This window comes from Haemorhous mexicanus, chromosome 19 (assembly GCF_027477595.1).
Source record: "Haemorhous mexicanus isolate bHaeMex1 chromosome 19, bHaeMex1.pri, whole genome shotgun sequence".
Taxonomy (NCBI): Eukaryota; Metazoa; Chordata; class Aves; order Passeriformes; family Fringillidae; genus Haemorhous; species Haemorhous mexicanus.
This window is the reverse complement of record NC_082359.1, coordinates 3,475,832-3,494,917: the sequence shown is the minus strand read 5'-3', so window position 1 is coordinate 3,494,917 and position 19,086 is coordinate 3,475,832. Positions and strand designations below refer to the sequence as shown.

At 44.0% G+C, this 19,086-nt stretch overlaps 1 protein-coding gene across 2 annotated transcripts in view; it reads right to left on the bottom strand.

Moving 5' to 3' along the window:
* Positions 1–3,475: 3,475 nt before the first annotated feature.
* SPPL3 (signal peptide peptidase like 3) overlaps positions 3,476–19,086 on the bottom strand; it is a 56,107-nt gene continuing 40,496 nt past the window's right edge. For both annotated transcript variants that reach the window (XM_059863968.1, XM_059863969.1), the window contains exons 4-11: positions 18,276–18,395; positions 14,904–14,982; positions 14,064–14,176; positions 9,070–9,176; positions 7,967–8,130; positions 6,578–6,777; positions 5,410–5,519; positions 3,476–4,689 (exon numbers count right to left, since the gene is read on the bottom strand). In XM_059863968.1, the coding sequence (XP_059719951.1) occupies positions 4,618–4,689; positions 5,410–5,519; positions 6,578–6,777; positions 7,967–8,130; positions 9,070–9,176; positions 14,064–14,176; positions 14,904–14,982; positions 18,276–18,395 (965 nt within the window). In that variant the 3' untranslated portion in view covers positions 3,476–4,617. The remainder of the gene's footprint in view (positions 4,690–5,409; positions 5,520–6,577; positions 6,778–7,966; positions 8,131–9,069; positions 9,177–14,063; positions 14,177–14,903; positions 14,983–18,275; positions 18,396–19,086) is intronic.

The window sequence follows — 19,086 nt, the reverse complement described above, 5'->3', positions numbered from 1 at the left end:
AATCCCCAGTGAGCCAGCACAGTCAGTCACACTTCTGCCAGCCCATTTCCCCTCCTGTCCAGGTGCTTCCCTTAGATCTGCTGTGCTGTCAGTGCTTGCTGACTGCCCCTCTTCACCTTCAGCCTCCCTCGGTACCAGCTCTAATTTGCTGCAGCTTCTCTTCAGAGCAGAAGGAAACCATCCCTGTTACCCACCATGCTGGCTGTGACCCTCAGCTGACAGAGGAGAGAGAACCTACAACCTTGAGGTAGCAAAAAACCAACCAACCAAACAAACAAAACCAAAAAACCCCACCAAAAAAACCAAACAAACTAAAAACCCCACAAAAAACAAAACAAAACAAAACCACCAAAAACCAGTGTGCAAAAGCTTTCAAATAAAAGCTTTCTAAATGTTTTCCCCTTTTCCCTGCTGCCACAGGTTCAGCGAGAGCTCAGTGCCCTGTGACACTGCCCTGCTCTGGGGGTACAACAGCACGGTTACACACAAAGGCCCAGAGCTCCCACAGCAAAGCAATGGCTTTGCTCAGAGCAGGACACTTCGAGCTTACTCCTCACTGCTGCTGGCTGAGAGAACTTTGTGTGATGAGTGTGTCTGCTCCTCAGGGCTGTTGCAGAGGAACTGCTGAAAGGGCAAAACACAAACGAGTTTGGCAGCATTAAATCAGCAGCTCTTAGCAAACCACCCTCAGACAAACCAGGTGCAGGCAGGGCCAGGCTCTCCTTGGAGAAAAGGGTCTGTTCACACATGAAGCCACAACTTTCTCTCAACTGACAAACTCAGCCAACACTGTAAAGCTGGGGCACAGAGATGGGAAAATCAGGTTATACATAAATTAGAAACAAGTGGGGAAGGAGATAAGTCACTTTTCAACAAAAGCTACACCTCTCAAGGACTTTGTTGTTTTGCCCCAGAATGCACTAAGAGTACATGAAACTGGTTACGAGGCATGAAGCAGGTGGAGCCTGAACTAAAATCCTTTCTTAGAAAACATAGTTACAGTAACTAGGAGTTACTTCCTGCCGCACCCTAGACCTGATAGCTTTTTTATCATGTAGCTCACACTCTTCCTCGTGAGCTCCCTAGAGACTAAAGGGGAGATGAGCTGTTCTGAAAAAAGGACAAATTTATTCTGATTTTAGATCTTTGTTTCACCTAAGTTGAGAGCCCTCCCTATCAACACAGACTTGGTAACAGCAACACATTCAGGTTATGTTGGAGTTTGGAAAAAGATGGAAAATAGTATATTTGAAAGACATCCTGAAGTAAAAAAGCAAAGTGCCTGGAAGAATAATAGAAGGAAGACATGGAATAGTGATAAGAAAATGTGACAGTGCTGTAACTCGAATGAAAAAAGTAATTTCAAATTCACATTTTGGAATTCATCATGTTTGTAAGGTGAAGTCTGACCTTAGGGAAATATCAGCATACAAACAGTACCATTTCTGAGCTGACTGTTCTCAAAGATGCAGCAGAGAACCAGACCTGTCCGCAGATTTGTACACTACACTTCTGGTCCATGTCCTCACAACTGTGCTGGAAGCACGCCCTGCTCTACCACTTTTTTGCCAGCATTTTACCTCTTGCAAGCAGGTTTATATTAGTCAATTATTAAAACAGTTATTTTTGACAGCTCTCCAGATGAAGGGGCAGGCAGTTGGGCAATCTCACTGCAGGACTTTGTGTCCAGTTTATTAAGGAGTTCAGCAAAGAAGACATCAGCAACTGTACCAGCCCCAATGGGGACAGGAACCCAGGTCCTGCACAGTCTCTCCCAATCCAGAGGACCCAAAGCACTCTGTACAGCTTGATCCTCAAGCAGAGGAGACACATCAGCCTGGAAAGAGAAGGACCAGAGGTCCACCTGTGCAGGGAGGGCCCACAGCTGAGCAGCCAGGTAGGATCCATTTCTAATCCCCCTGAATGGTTTGAGGAGTGAGAGCAGAGGGACAAAGCTTTTCAGCTTTAACTTAAAGCTCAGGGTAAGCACTTTTTCTTAGTACAGTTAAACTTCAGTGAACCTCTGGCAAGTACCAAAATCCTTTTCCTGCTGTCTGAAGGGGCAGAGACAGAGGGCTCAGTAAGGGCTCACTGCTGGTACAGGAGAAGGGCACAGAGTGCAGGGAGGCAAGACAGCTTAACAAGGAAAACCAGGCTCTTTTGGGAAAGCTAAATTAATTCTTATTAAGTATTTATCAATTAGCACTTCTAGAACTTTCTCCAGAATGCTTCTCTTAAGGGTAGAAACTGACACTTAGCAGTTACGGCCAAAAAATGCTGCTGCAAAACAGAGAAAGACCTTGTATTTTAATTCCAGAGGAATTCCAAAGAAATAACCCAAAGGAGGGAACTGCTGTGAAGCTGATGGCACCTGAGCTGTGCACAATTGTCAGGTAGGTGCAAAGGCTGGGCAGATAAAGCTGCAGAGAAGTGGATCTGAATTTGTTATTCCACTGCTTGGAACCTCTCAGCAAAACAAAAGCCACCAAAAAAGCCTTTTTTATTTGAATACCCACCTAAATATTTTATACACCTCATGTTTGACGAATAGCTCAAAAGTGGTGCCTTTCTACTGTCCCAAGCAATTCTGGGACCTAACACCTGGCATGAACAGAAAAAGATGATTCTCAGTGAAGAACTCTTAATTTCATTAAAGAGTGACAGTTACCTGAGGATGAGCACTGCAGGCAATGGTAGAGGAAATGCTTTCAGCTAAGGGAAAGCAAAGAACTCAGGGGGTGTGTGAGAGAAAGTCCCAACGTTCCCCCTGCCACACCCACCCACGTTTGCTGTATCTCAGCGCCCCTGCCCCCCCAGCAAAGGCTGAGCTGTGTCTTACTGTTTATCCTGGGACATTCCAGCTGTCTTGGAGGTGCATCCCAGCCAGCTCAGAGGCATCAGGCCCTCTGCCACCTGTGCCAGACCTGCCTGAGAACAGAGGAAGGGGTTCATTAATGACATTATTGACACAGCACAAATGTGGCTGGACAGAATTTCTTGCCATGTCCAATATGCTCTTCTTGTACCACCTGACAGTACTGAGAGCTTCAGGTGTTTGACCAACCCCCCCTTAACTGGAACAAAACCAGTCCCAAAGCCACCTCAGTGCTCAGAGTCAGTCTCCAACATTCCTCCTTCTCCCATGCCACTGACACTTCCCAGCATCTCCTAACAAGAGCTGTGAGCTCTCAGGAGAGCTCCCCAAACCCTGCTTGGCACAGTACTTGAAAGGAAGAAAGTTTAGTTACCTCAGGGAAACCTTTCAGTCAATAAAATAACAACTGGAACTGCTGGTTTTAAAAAAGAAATAATAAAATCCACATTTTAACAGGCTACAGGTAGAAAGCAGTCAACACACAAATTCCAACCAGTCACAACAGTAAAGGACAGTTTTTTCTTTTTTTTTTCTTTGAGGGGCAGGGGCATGGAAAAATACAGCACACTAATGAAACAAAATGCAAAAAATACAAAAAAATAGAAAATAGAAAAAATGTATTTACAAGTGATACATTACTATGATCAGAAAGCACAAAGACAATTGCTGCTATAATACATGCACTGGTCAAGAAGGAACTACTAAAAACCTGCAAGGGAGCTGTTTGAAAAAAAAAAAAACCCAATATCAAAAAAAGGAGAAAAAAAATAAAAAAGACACCCCCACCTCCTCCCCCCTCAGACACACAGGGCTGGGTTTCAACTTTTTTCTTCCCTAGTTTGCTACATTGATCAAATCAAATATCCCCTAAAGTCCATGGTACAACCAGTACAAATACTACACTTGGTTTTAAACTGCAGGTTCAGTTGTAGGAGGGGGGAAAACAGCAGCTCATTGTAGATCCATATACATAAAGCCAGAGTAACTGTGCTACATGCTAAAAATTACAGCAAGCCCCTGTCTGCTACACAGCATGATCTTAGCAGGTTTTCCTTTTTATTTATTCATATATATATCTATATGTGTGTATATATATATGTATAAAAATCGTGCCCTTTTTCACTGCAATATGACATCTGGGTGGAAATGTAACTTGTTACAACAAATTTTATATGTATACTGCAAGAAGTCACTCAATGTCTGTGGATTTAATAAGTAACCTCACACCACAGGAAATATTTAATAAATCAAAAAAACCCCAATATTGTGACAGAAGATCTTCTGTCTCAGTTCTTTTCAAAACCGAAGTCCCACAGGAAACTGGTCCCAATGTCCACGAGGAGTTCTCTGAAGAAGCCTCAGTTTGCTTTGCTTAACTGTTTTTGCGTTTAGTGTTCACAAGTTTTTGAACGACTTCAAGCCGTTTTTAGTTTCAAGTCTGTCTCTTCCTCTCTCACAAAGGTAACAGTCTGGTACTAATCCATCCGAGTGAGGAAAAGAGGAAAGTGGCTGCAGTTGCACAAAGGGTCCCCAGTTCCACATCTGCAGGGAGATATGGAGTCACACGGAGCTCTGGGATTTCAGCTTTTGTTTCTTTCCCTCCTTTAATACAAAGTCCTTCCATGTGTCCCATCGCTGGTACCTTCCCAAGTACCAGCCAGTCCAGCTTAGGAGACAACAAAGCCACAAGTTAAAGTGAAAAGGACCAAGGCAGAAGTTCAGGCCACTTCCTGTCCGTTCCATCATACTTCCAGGAAACGGGAGCTGCTGGACTTGGAGTGGAAAGGCTCAGACCACATGCGACGTAGATCGCCCTAGGCAGGGAAACAGCACAAGGAGCATGCCCTCAGAAATGCTCAACTCTGCTTAGAATTCACTTTTTAAAATGCACACAGAATTGCAAACACATCTTAGAGCAAATCTATTCTTCACCTGTTTTACAAATTACAATAAAGACAGTAAAAATAAATCCTTTCCCTGTCAGGCCAGAATGTCTTACTTTTAGAGCAGATATACCCAAAGTAGGTTTCTGATAGGAAGGAAATAATTACTTAGGTTGAAGATCCTGCCCTTTCTTATGTTCTGCTCTGCAGAGAGCTAGATGTGTGCTTCAACAACACCCCTGAACAGGAAAGGTAAATTTTACAATTTCTGTTCAGAACAGGTGACTGGGATGAGGCAAGCAAGGTTCTGCCTCTCCAATCACCGTTCAAACTTTGTGCATGTGGTATTTCATGACCAACAGGACAAGGACAAATTCACGGATTCAATTAAAAGAAAATTTAATATTTCACAATTTATTTAGATTAGAACTACTGGTACTTTATGTGCATTAATGATCTTCTATTTCAGGAACTCATCTCTTAGTTGCTCAGCCCTCTGAAATGAAGACTGAGCCGACAGCAGTGGTTACTCTGTGCTGGGCCAGGACTGCCAGGGACACACATCATCCCCCTGAGAGCTGCTGCCCAGTGCAAGGACACTGACCCTGCTGCCAGCTGGCCCAGAGCTGCCCACGTGTCCTCCCCTCTTACCTTTAAATAGGCCATGGTGAGGAGTGGCAATAAAGTGAATGGTACCAAATAGAGCAGGGCAGGCTGGGCTGCCCGGTGAATACGAGAAGCTACTGTTGCAGTTAATAAACCTGTAAGAGAAAAAAGTCACTCTAATTATCTTCAGGTTGCAGGTGGATGTTCTCAGCATTTCATCCACTGAAGCTTCCTTCACCCCCATTCTGAGAGACAGGTGAGGAAAAGTTACTTCTCTGTGCTTTGCTTTCCCTGAATGCAGTTGAAACAAACAAAAGAGTGAAAAATTATTCTATTTTAGTATTAGGCTGTGTTGAGCCACTTGGTCCAGTTTTGAATCTCAGAGTAAGTCAAGAATTATTCAGACAAAATACAACAGGAGATGAAAGGGGGAAGCTGATTGTATTGCACTGAAATGCTGCTCTTGAGACTGTTGGTCTGTGGCCCCTGGCCCGAGCAGTCAGGGCTCAGAGGAAGGGCTGTACACATCAGCAATGACTTTCCTGAACACTTGCCAGAAGGGAATGTGGGGGTAAAAATCGACGTGTGAGGGAAGGAAGGCTCTTGGTAGGAAATGATCTTTCCTTTTCAGCCTCAGAAGGGCCATGGGAGGTCAGGATATGCACATGCATGCCCTGACTGGAGGGAAAAGCCTATTTTATATTAGACAAGAAAGAGCTGGCTACAGCAAATTATAAACAGCTTTCAGGTTGCAATTATTGATGATTTTCTCTATGTACTACTATGTCAGGATCAGAATAAAAAATTAAAGGAATTGTCTAGGTGAATTGCTTATATTTGCTATGGACTATGCACAGCATAATTCATCTGGAAACTTCCATGTTTTTCCCATCACTCAGGTATTAGTTATAAGGTTTTTTATGCCAGTGAAGCTAAGTGCAAGTGCTAACAAAAGCACACTGATATTCTCTTTCATCCTCTAAAGAAAATACAAAAACTACAAAAAAAAAAAAAAAAAAAAAAAAAAAAGACTATAGAAGGGCTTTTCTCCCTAGAGCATGCCAATAAACACCAAGAGAGGAGGATTAAAAAGAACATAACCAAGCATCCTCTCAAAGCCTCTTTACACTTGCTTTCATCATCTTTTAAACCTACTACAATAATCCCACATCTGCTCACTTTGGCAGCTCTTAATACTGGACTAATTACTCACCTACAAAATAGCCAATAAGTGTGCAGTGAAAGTAGGAGACCTTCTGCATCCGCCCGGAGATGTTCCCTGGTCCTGGGGCGCCGCAGGAATCGCTGTTGGCTTGTTTTTTGTAGTTATCGTAACGCAGGACGAAGCAGAGCAGAAGCCCTGGCATCACAATATCTCCAATCCCCAGCATGGAGAAGTGGCTGCCTGTGGAACTAAAGAGGAAGTGGAATTGGGTTCATGGCCAAACAAAAGGTGAGAAACAAGCTCTAGACTCCTCCACTGTGGTTGTGACCTTCATTTGGCACAGCCCCTCTTGCAGACCCCAGTGCTGGCTAATGAGGAGTTCCTCAGTGATTTCTTCACCACCTCAGCTTTACACAAACCCATTTGGGCAGAGATGACATTGCTCCAAACCAGTTTCCTTCTCCCAGCAGTGCTTAAGCTGCTTTTGCCCTTAAATCACTCAATGAAACAGATCCATTGACCCAGTATTTCAGTCCTCTCCCTCCTCAGTGCTGCTGGGAGGGACCAGCTGGCCCTTTGACCTGACTGTTGATTACCAGTGCATCTTCATCCCTGTGCATGCAGCTCTAAAACAAGGCAGTACACCCACTCTGGATATTGAGACAAAACAGAAATCTAGTCTTGCCAGATTCCTAGAAAAGAGCCAATTGTGAAAAAGATGAAGAACTAAAATCAGCCATTATCTTAAATCTAAGATATTTTTATGAAAAATTGTTCACTGTGATTTGTCAACTGTGATTTCATATACAAAGCTGACAAAGTGAACAATTTTGGTTTTATTGCTGCAGACAATCAACTTCTAATCTCTGTAATTTCAGCATCCCAGCATCTAAAAAAAACTAGAACAGAGTAATACCCCAACAAAACTTACTGCCTGCCTGCTGCTGCACTGAGCTTACTGCCCCACCAGGCCCTGGGCATGTCTGCTTACAGATGTGAGCCACCAGGGAACCCCTGGAGCAGGGACATGTGGAATAATCTCCCTTCTGCACTGTGCTTGCTTGGTAAGCCACCCTTGCTTAGATCAGTTTCCAACCCCTTCCCAATCATCTGCAATTACACAGTCATTCAGACTGCTCTGATGTTTTAATAAACCTCATCTCTTTTGCTTTTAAGTGTGAGGTCACACTAGCAATCATCAGGCAGCAGAACTCTCTCGGGTGTTGAGAAGTGCATCCTGCTCTGAACAGGGCACCTTTTACCCCAGTCAGGGTCCTTTCTCCATGAATCAGCCAAGTGTCCAGTCTTCACTGCTCAGCATATTCCTCTTTAGCATGAAGAGGGAATGACTAAACAGGGATTTTCCAACAGAATTAGTCCTACTAAGTCTATGGAGGGAAAACATTGCTCATGTACTACAGGAACAGAAGCTTTTACCTTGGGAATACAAGTTTGCCAGGCAGCGACAGACGGGGAACATCTCTGCCCACATTTGGTCCCAGGTGAAGTTTCCGGGATAACACATCCAGGGGGTTGTCAGCTGGTTGTGTGGCCACTTTCACCATAACATTGCTGTTAAAGATGTAGGCAGAAAAAAAGACCTACAGAGCGAGGTAATCAGAAGTTACAAACTGCAATTCCATGGCAAGCTGAATGTATTTTTGCTTTGCTACTCAAGAAAAGAAAGGCTATTTTCCTTATGATGATAAAAGGCAAGATCTATTTCAAAAATTCAGATAGAGCTTTTACACTATTAATCCTCAAGAATAACTGGAATATACTTTTTGATATCAAGATATTGTTAATGTATTGAGATGCTTTGGCAATGAATGTGTCTGGACAACAAGTGGATAGTGTGGGATGACAAATGCAGATAACAGCACCATGAAAATGGAAGGAATCTGCAGAACAGAGAAGAACTGAGCATGGTGCTCACTCATAAATGGAATGAGGCAGCCCTTGTCTCCAACAGGCTTTTTATGCTACAGCCCATCCCACTGGGATCTCTGTTTGCCAGAGCAGTCAGTGGGTGCCGCCCTGGATCAGTGCTTGGTGTCATGCAAAGGTAAAACAAACCCCTCTTGCTATTACAGAACACATTCTGTCAGGTTTCTTGTAGAAGTGCACTAAGATTTTATGCCAACCTGTCTGGCTGTAAGTGCACTGGCATTCCTGTTCTGCAGATTTCACTGCTAATCAGAAGTGAGCATGTGTGCCCTGTGCCAGTGTGGACACAGCTCTGTGTGTGGGGGAAGTGCTTGTTCTCATCTTCAGCCAGCTTTCAAAATCTGAGGTCCAAATTCTGTTTTTTTTAATAATATGCAGAAGTTAAAATATTCTAATCTTATTTATGCTTTATTTCAAATAATTAGCAAAGAAATAATTCTGTATCCTGTTGTAGAATTCAGCATCTCAGAATGGAGTGGTGGAGCCAAACTTCCTCAACGTCATACCAGTAGATTTCATGTAAAACAGGCCCAAGGCCGATTACAAATCCAAAGCATAAGAACAGTTTTAGCAAAACCAAACCAAACACTTACCCAAAAGACATCATAAATTAATAACCCAGAGAGCAGCAAGCAGGAAACCTTCAGGCTCGGCAGCCGGACAAAGGCTATCATTGCAACACACAGGCCCATAGCCAGAGCTACAAAATGCAAGACATCATTAGTTCATGAGACATAGCTGAACAAACAGAAAAACACCAATCCCAAAGCAGTATCTCCCCTCCAGGACCCCAGAGAAGCCTCTGTTTGCACCTGTGCAGCTCTGCATGCACTAGATGACTGTCTGCCATTTCCAGACAGTGACACTGTTCTTACCAGGGTTAAGCAAAGTCAAATACATTCAGTAGCCAACTGCACACACATCCCTTGGAAGCAGAGATCCCTCTGCAGGCACAACTGCCTGTTCCACTCAACTTCCACCACCCACCACAAAGAAATGTTTCCATGTCCTCTGTCCTAGAGACTCCATCTCCCCCGTACAACCCTGACTACCCACTTTAAAACAGAGGCAACAAAACAACTTTGAATTCTCTGTGCTCCAAACACACTCTACTTTTCCTCTATTGTTTTTTTTTAAGAAATGCATAAAATAAATAAGATCCTTGATTCTTAATTCAGAAAGGGCACGGTTATGTGACTTGTTAGAACTTGGTCTGACAAAAACCCACTCAAACCAAACCTCTGCTTGGGCAAGACTGTGCAAGACTGCCTGAATACCATGAAACATCTTCATTTAGACATCCAGGATTTCCCAATAACCAAAATGTGTGTGAAAGCTTAGGGGAAAAAATATGGGTAAGTTTTTTCCTAGTCCCTCCTAAGAGTGAGTTTTCAGCCAGATCAACGAGCTCAACAAGACACAGCTCAGATTTTTACTCTGTACCAAGGGGAATTTTGTCAGGGTAGGAAGGAAGGGAAGATTTTAAACAAAAACCCAGTCTTCACAGTTGTGTCATTGCCTGCTTCTTTGAGCCCAGCCTCATCTACCAAGGATACTCAACTGACAACTGAATGTATTTCCACTGGTTACAAGTAAATCCCCTAAGAAATACTTACAATAAAACAAATTCTAAAAAAATCTTAAAAAGCAAATCAGCTTTAATCTATGATATCAGTCTATCTGCAAGGAATAATGGAGCCCTGCTGAGATCAGATTACAGTCAATCACAGACATCTGTCAACAAAATGTCTTTGTCTAACATGACACGGAATTTTTAAGAAGTTACAATCCCATCTTTGCCCACTGGAACTGCAGGGGAAGCCAGTTCATTGTGCACGTGCCCACCAGTGTGACAGCTGGACTCACCAAAAAGGACAAATAACCTCTGGATCCTCAGGCTGTAATTATGGGGCTGTGAAGCCACCTACCACTTGTATTTCACCTGAAAGTTGGGGAGATCCTCCATCCACTCACTAGGGAAACACATCCATGCACATTCGAGGGATGAACACGCCCTGGGCCTCCTGCCAGCCTGGCTGCCTGCAGTGCCCAGGGGCTGCACCCAGCAATTCTGCCAAGCCCACCTTATCTCCTGAGAGCTGGCAACCTCAGCACAACCCCAAGTGTCACAGCAGCAAGTTCTGACAAAGCAGTTGGGTCACTGACATAAAATGTGCTCTGAGTCACGCTGCACAACTGCAACTAGCTACAAAATGTGAGCAAATTATTGAGGTGTAAAGAATTTGACACAGCAAAGTAGCAGGAAAAAGAATTGCATTCAGTAATTCAGTATAGCCCTGAGTTACAGACTTCCTCAGCAGAAGAGCAAATACAAGGGAACAGATTGTTTTAAATCAAAGAGGTTTCTCTAAAGCCAGTGCTAATAATAGCTCAAGCAAGCCTATATTTAGGAGAGGATTTCCAGGTTATAATTAATGAGAAATGGAAATACTGTAACCAGTATGAGTTTTATCATCTATTCTTCACACATTGCATTTCTCTCTCTCTGAAATGAACACAGCCACATGCAAAAGGCATCAAACTAAGCAAATACTGGATAGAAAAGAAGATGAAAAAATTCCTTCAGCTGGCAGTGAAACACACAGGCTAATGATTACAGAGTTTTGTAAATGCTTTAAGAAACACTGGTAAATTTAAAAAACAAGCAGGAATGCCCGAGAGCAAGTACAAGTAATATGGGCCAAAGTGCAGTCAATGGACTTCTCTGAATGGAAGCCAGCTGCCCTATCCAAGCTCATGCACAGTGTTGACAAATGATATAAGGCAGATCCTCCCTGAAATACACTTCAAATCATTAAAAAAAATAGCCAAAGATGAGAGAAAGACAGAAAAAGAGATAGAGCAGCCACACAACCAGCAGCTCTCGTTTGGAAGTGCTGGGCAATGGGTTAACAAGGCTGAATAAGAAAGCACTGGAGGAGTTAACTATCAATTAACAGAACAAATTAACTCCAGAGTCCCTGCAAACACACTCCTTATGGAACAGGGATATTCTGAAGATTAAGAATATTCCTGCATATGTGATTAGACTCTCTGGCAGCTTTGCAGCTCTCCTGCATCCAGAGCAAGTGAAAGCTCCAAGATGCTGCTGTGCAGTCTGGTTTACAAAGCACTGTGTAAGCTGGGGAGGCTTTAACTTCCCCCACAGGCCACCAGGTGAAGGTCTGATCTGATGAAAGTGTATTTTGAAAGATGGGAATAAGGCCCAATTGCTGCAGCAGCTCCTGGGGTATCTGTGACCATGGCGTTCACTCTGTAGCTACAGATATTCCACACATCCACAGCATCCCAGTTCTACATCTCCAGCTCTGTCCACTATTTAGGAAAGCTTTCATTTTAACCAGGCTTTACCAGGGAACAGTGACCATCCTTGGTGATTCTGTCATCCGACAATCTGCTCTGAGAAATGAGCAGTTCAACACCTATAAAGGTGCACCATCACATGCCAGAACAACCCTCTGCCTGTAACACGTCCCTGCCTTTAGAACCACTTCAGGCAAGGGCTGTGAGGGCAGGGACAGGGTAGGATTTGGGCACTGAAGGATCTGGGCTCCAGAAAGAACTGCCACACCTCGATTTCGTAAGGACTGGCGATTACCAAGGACTATTTCCCGTGTTCTCCTCCGCTCTGGAGCTGCAGAGCTCTTTCACACTGACAGAGCGAAGCGCACAGCCGGGGCTCTCCACGTGCTGCTGCCCAGAAGGAGCGCCCGCCCCGTTCCTCCCGCTCCTCCTCCTGCCCCGCCCGGACCACGAGCAGCAGTTCCCAACACCTGGGCCATTTTCTGCCGACGGCCAAACAGGGGATCCTGCCGGGCCGGGCACAGCCTGCAGCTGCCAGCGCTGCCTTAGGGACAGGAGCCCCCGGCGGCTGCAGGGCTCAGTCCCAGAGAAGGCAGAGATGATGGGATCCCACGTGCAGCAGCACAGCACGAGGTCTAAAGCTCCAGTTTGTTTCCCTGACAAAGGCCAATAAAAGCTATTCCCTGTTTAGTGTCACTGGCAAACACTGATTTAACTGGATTTGAACAAATGACAGGAGGATCACCTATACAGCTCATGTTCCCTTAATAAACTACATAAAATAATCCAAAGTGAGACAGCAGCAACACAACTCAGTAAATCATAAAAAGCCTCCAAGAGAAACAGAAGCCAGAAGCCACTCTGCACCAGCAGCTCAGAGCTCTGTAGATGAATTACTGCAAAGTCCACCATGTCAGACTGAAGCACTCACAAAAATAACTATTTTTAACTAAATGCTTCTGTTGATATCTCGGTGTAGACAACTCTTCAGATTCTGCCAAAATCCACACTTGACATTCCTTTTAGCTTTGCAGCTACTGCAGATCAAGTGTCACCCTTGATTTCATGGTGGGCTACTCTGCTTATCACAAAACAGACTTTGTCTGCATTTTTTCATTTACCATCTGGTATTTTAAAAGGTATTTCCCTTTCATACAGCAGGTGGGACTTTTAAAGCAGTTCAAACCATGAATGAAGCACAGTGCCCACATATAAAAGAAAGAAGGATGGTGCCATGAGAGGTTTCAGTGCTAAGGACATGCTGCTGCTACCTCATTTAGGAGGAGCTGGAAGCTGATGGGATGAATGTTTTCTATCCTAACAAACAATTTCAAGGGCAGGTAATGTTGTTGCAGCAATTTTTCCTCAAGCAAGCACGACCTCAGCTTGCCATTACACCATGTCCTAAGCCAATTTAGCTGCCTGACACTGCTGAGAAGCAGAGGTCCTGCTCCTGGCTACTCCTTCATGCCTTTGCTATTATATCCACTCCAGCCCCTCAGATCCCATCATGCTGCCACTTACCTTCTGCCAAATTTAGCACATACCTGACTACACAATAATTCAATTCATCTCACTGCAGCAGCAGCAGCAAAATAGGCTGGTAAAACCCAAGTATGCTGCCATTCTAGTGAGCTGGATCAGTTTACCATGTGATTAACTAAGTGCCAGAGCTAGCACAAGAGATCTGGAAGGCAGGAGGGAAGGATGAAGGCTCCTTTTTGGAACAGTAAGCTTTGAATTCAGGTCAACCACCATGAAAAAAACCCAGTAAATCACCCCCTCAAGCCAGCTGGCTAACTGCTGGTTTCACCCATCTCACCACACAAGGCAGGCATTGCAGAGATCAAAGCCAACCAGCTACTGTGAGCTGCCTCACAACAAATTATTTCAGCATCAGAACCAATAAACAACAAGATGCACACCAAAAATTAACCAGACATTTAGAATCAAGCTATGAATCACAAACAACCGCTGTCTCCACACATCTTTAACTCAATCTGGCCATTCACCCTACACCACACAGGTGCAGAAAATCTTTCATGAGTGTTCTGGCACTTCCCTGGAAGCTTTTACAAACCAGAAAAACAGGTGTTCCAAGCACTCCCCTGCCATGTTCCTGGCAGTGGCTCTTCAGGGAGTCTGCCACACAGCTCGGCAGCCGAGCCATTAATATTAGCAAATTTCACCCATCACCACCAGGCAAATGCTGTGTCAGAAGAGGCACAAACCAGGAGTAAAACCCCTTAATTCACATACTCACCATCCATTAGGAGCCAGTGGCCAGTTAGGACCCAGATAAGGACAAGCATCACAGACAGAGAAAACGAGAGCAACTCAGCAGCAGTGAAACGCCCACAGCAGCCAAAGGAAATCCTAGAACAACACACAAACATCAGCTGGAAGACTTTATGTTTCCATTTAAAGAACAGAAAATGGACACTGTTGGAACATGGCTCAACTGCTGATGAAAGATGCCAAGAACAACTGAAGGGAAGTTCCTTTGCCACAAATAGGTACCAAAACAGCAACAAAATAAAAGCTTTCCCCACATTCAAATACTACGTGTAAAGCACAAACTGCAGAGATGGAAAAAATCCTGTAAATCTTGGCACCCCTCTTGAAATCACCAACATTCCTAGCACCACCTAAGATAGTGCTTTAGCAACATGAACTCCAATCACAAGGCTAAAAAATAAAATTAGTTTCCAAACATGGCATTAACAACTGTAATTTCCACTGGTTTAACTACAGTCTTCAAAAGAGCCAGCATTAAAATCCAGAGTTCAATGTTAACAAACGTTAAAATCCAGTGCCAAATCCCAAACTCTAAAATTTCAGCCAAAAGAAGCCAAACTTATTAAAAAAAAAAAATCACTGTTGGGAAATCTACTCCCCTGTACTGGTATTGCATTTCCCAGGCTGGCAAGTGTGAGTGACTTGCAGAAATTGTGCTTCCTACTTTCACAGTGGAAACATGATGTTGGCCCAAAAAAACAGGCACAAACATCAGCCCTGAGGCTAATGCTTATTGAAGAATTCTCATTAAAAGACAGAAGTACAACACACAAGAAGAGGAGCAAAGGATTGCTCAAGTCCTTACTTGTTTTGAGGTGAGCAAGGCCGTGTTAAGTACTGGCACATCGGGAGCAGAAGGAAAGCAAAAGCTATTGTTGCAAGCACTATGGAAAGAAGAAGAGGTAATATTAGGACATTCAGACCTAATTTCTACAGTACACAAACATGCTTCTCCAATTTGAAAAAGCTCTTGCAACAATGTCCTATTATCATATGCTCAGTGTTATTCCAGCATGAGCAGCTCAGAGCTCTGAGGTTTTCTGCACAACAGTGAGCCTTCAGACTGAAATAAAACAAAAGCTCTCAAAGGAATGCAATGCCCCATCCCCAAACCCCAAAAAAAGTCTTAAATCTATTCATTATCATGTCAGCAAGAAAAACAGTTTTCACATATTCTGAGTAAAAAAAAAAAATCTACTACAAACTGGTTGTGAGATTTCCTTACAATTTTTCAACATATGACACAGACTCAGCAGAATAGAAGGGTTTTTTCCACTTTTTAACTCGGACAGTAATTCTTTCCCCCATCTCACTCAAAACTCTTTATTCATCACTAAAACACACTACAGCTTCAAATAACTTCTAGCCAGTAGCTGGCAACCTCACTTTTTTAAAAAACAAGGTACTTTGGGTTTTTGAAAAGAGAATGATAAATAAACATAAATATCCAAACAGACCATTTCCATAAACATTTTCTTTTTCAAGCAGCATACTTATCCCACCCACACATTTGTAAAAACATTTAGTAACTGCTGGTATTTATAATCATTTTTCCTTCCAGTTTTTTTTTAAGGACTGTTTAAAAGGATGGAGCATGAGGGTGTGGAGACACAGACATGTCAGCAGCACACATCCAGAACTGTGCAGCAAGAACAGACTGCCATGAAAATCACAGTCTTGGAACTTTTTGCATGCTGCAATTCAGATCTTTGTGCTGTCCTCTATTTATTCCTTTAAAAGTTTTTCTTCCTGGTTTTTAAAAGGGATTTTTGTTCTCTTCTAAAATGAAGATGATGGGAAAGAATCAAACATTGTCTTACAGCTTAAGCCATTCTCTACACAGTTTAAGCCAACCAGAGAAAAATTCATTCGGTCAACTTGGTCAAACCACATTTTTCCCTTCTGGTGGGAGGAAGATTTGAAACAAAACAAAACAAAAAAAAGGAGAACTCGAATAATCTAAAAAGATAATTTCAAAAGTGTCTGCATACAAACAGCACCATGAAAACTCACAGTTCTCTCAGTATTTCAGAGGGGGGAAGAAAACCAGAAGCAGTAGGGAAAGAACGAACAGCGTGGCATCCCCGCACAAACTGAACTAAGAACCTCTCTGGAGGTGCCTGGCAGAGAACACTGCCCAGGAACCCGGTGCCCCTGCTGCCCTGAGTCCTGCCCTGACCTCCCTGCTCCCTGCCCTGCCTTCCCCAGCACAGGCTCAACCCCCTCTGCCCTTGGAATCTCTCCTCCCCTTTCCTCTCCTCCAGCTCTGCCCAGCAGGGAACCCTGCACCTCCTGCTTGGTGTCCCCAGGCTGGGCTCCTTCAGAGTGGGAGCTGGAGGAGGAGGCACTCCCAGCGCCACTCTGACTGCCCAGGCTTCCACTTCCAGCCCTGCCCAGGCTTCCACTTCCAGCCCTGCCCAGGCTTCCACCTCCAGCCCTGCCCAGGCTTCCACCTCCAGCCCTGCCCAGGCTTCCACTTCCAGCCCTGCCCAGGCTTCCACTTCCAGCCCTGCCCAGGCTTCCACTTCCAGCCCCAAGGCTCCCGTCCCCTCCAGCCTCAGCCCTGCCATTCAGTTGGAGTCCCTTGGCTTAGCTCCTGCCTGCAGGCAATGCCAGCCTGGGCTCTGCCCTCTGCCAGCACTGGCTCCTGGCCTTGGCCGCTTGCTGCACCTGCGCTCGCTCCTGACTCTTCCCTGAAGGCAAATCTCTGTGAGAGGAAGATTGGAGAGAATCTTTAAGAAAGCAGACATCAGCTGTAATGTAGCAGTTCCCCACACCAGCCCCTACGAGCTACAGAGGATGTAAAATAGCAAGACCTGAGCTTGGTCTGTCCCCTCTCAAGGGACAGAGGGCCCAAGTTCCACAGCCCCAGGTCCGCACCTCCAGCAGGGTCCCTCCCATCCTGCAGTAGAGCCTCTGGGGAAGCTTTGCATTTCAGAGGTTCTGGTCCTCATGACAGCCTCTGATGCAAGCCCATAAAAGCAGGTTTGAGAATAAAGATACCCAAGAGCACTGACCCCCAGTCCCCTGAGACCTACAACAAGCCCCAAGGGACACAGGATCCTCTACTTACACACAGAAGTGTTACACAGTTACAAATCCCAAGGTCATTTTAAAAATAAATCGACCAATAACCCCAACAAATTAAAATCCCTCTTTTGTTATAAATCTTTCCTTGTAACATCTTATATATTTGTTTGTATATATTTCCCTCATATCTAGCATACAGCAGAATCTACCTGAAGTATTATTTTAGTAGGAAAGAAGATGTGTGTCATAGGTCAAAGTGATAAAAGCAGAATTCAACAGGCCTCTATGGGAGGCAGAATTAGACAGGAGTCCCAAGACTAGAGATTTAAATTTCACCCACCCACATCAGCCCTGTTTAAGAGGCTGGCACAGCTCAGGAGTTAAACCATAAGGGCAAAGCCTGCAGTGAAGCAGGAGAGGATGAGAGGTATTTAGGAGTTTAAAACTCTTCACAGACTCAGTAGGTGGACTGGGTACAATTTTTAGAAGCTGCTGTGTATCTGGAGCATCAGGAAGAATCTTGCTACTCTCAACAGCAGCTGGTCTCTTGAAGAATTGCAAAAAGATCAATAGGCCAAAATTTTCCAAAAAGCAATGCCCTGGCATTTATTTAAAACACAAAATGTAAATGCTGAACAGGACTGGAGGATCTGCAACTTATTTGCAGATAAATTTCAATTTTGTTCTAAATTCAAGCGGTGCAAAAGACTAATATTCAAATGTTAGTGAGACCAGAAAGAGAAAAATTGCATTAAAGCAAAACCAAATTAAAGTAGGAAAGAAGTCTCTGGACAGGATCCTCAAAGTTATTTCCCATGAAGTACTTGAATTATGAAGTACCAAGTACAGTTCTGAGCACCGATTTACAAACAAGTGAACTTCATGCAAAATAACACATCTGGGCATGTTTAGACCTCTGGCAATTTATAGTTCAGTAGGTTTAGCACATCTCTAAGTGGAAAATACTTCTCAAATAATACTTGCCTATTTATAGCTACACAGACATGCAAATACAACTGTGAAACCTGATGATTCTTTTTTTTTTAATGTAGTGTGACGTGTATTATAATTCTTACCAACAATATTTAATTGTATCAATACTTTCTGTTCTATTCCAAGTCTTATTAAGAGAAGAAAACTTAGTCACCTGCTGTGCATATTGTGAAGACAACTTGAACTGAGTCGAAGAAGAAGAACATGACCAGGAGAGACACGGAGGCTCCGATGGGCAGGAACAGCGCCTGGGTGGAGTCGATGGTTTGAATACCTGCAGGAGAGAGGGACACTGAGCTCGTGTTTGGTGCCACACAGGGACACAGAGCTCTGCCAGCACCTTCCCTCTCAGTGCTGGTGCACCAGGCACTGACTTGGTGCTCTCTGAGCCCAGCACAGCTGCCTGTGCAGGAGGCTCCAGCTGAGCGTGCACTGCCACAGCCCCAGAACTGAGAGCTCAGCCTGATCTCATGCCACAGACAGAATGAATGACAAGCCATGAGAATTAACATTATTTAGGGATTAGAATCACTTTACACTGAGACACAGAAATGTGTTGAACAGAGCATATGTAAGGTTTCCTTAATCTCTGAGCACAAGGTGAAAAGCCTGAGCAGTGTTAGGCTGACCCAGCTCATGCAAAGGGTGCCACAGCTTCAAAGTCCACTTGGGTGAAGGCCACCAAGCTCTTAAATTCCATCACAGGTGCAACCATGAGATAATATCAAGCCTAACAATAAAGGGCAGTTTTCAAAAAACATCCAAGTCATTTACCTGGCTATGAAACCACCAGGTCAGTGAAGTGCACTGTAATTGCCTTTTTGCTAAAAACCAACACAAATTCAGGCTCACATTTCATAGCTGGCAGTAATTTTAAACAGGGCAGAGATACTGAATTATTTTCTTCTTAGTATTTCCCTCACCTCACCCAGGCAGTGTGACTACCAGGGATGTTAATCATGGGA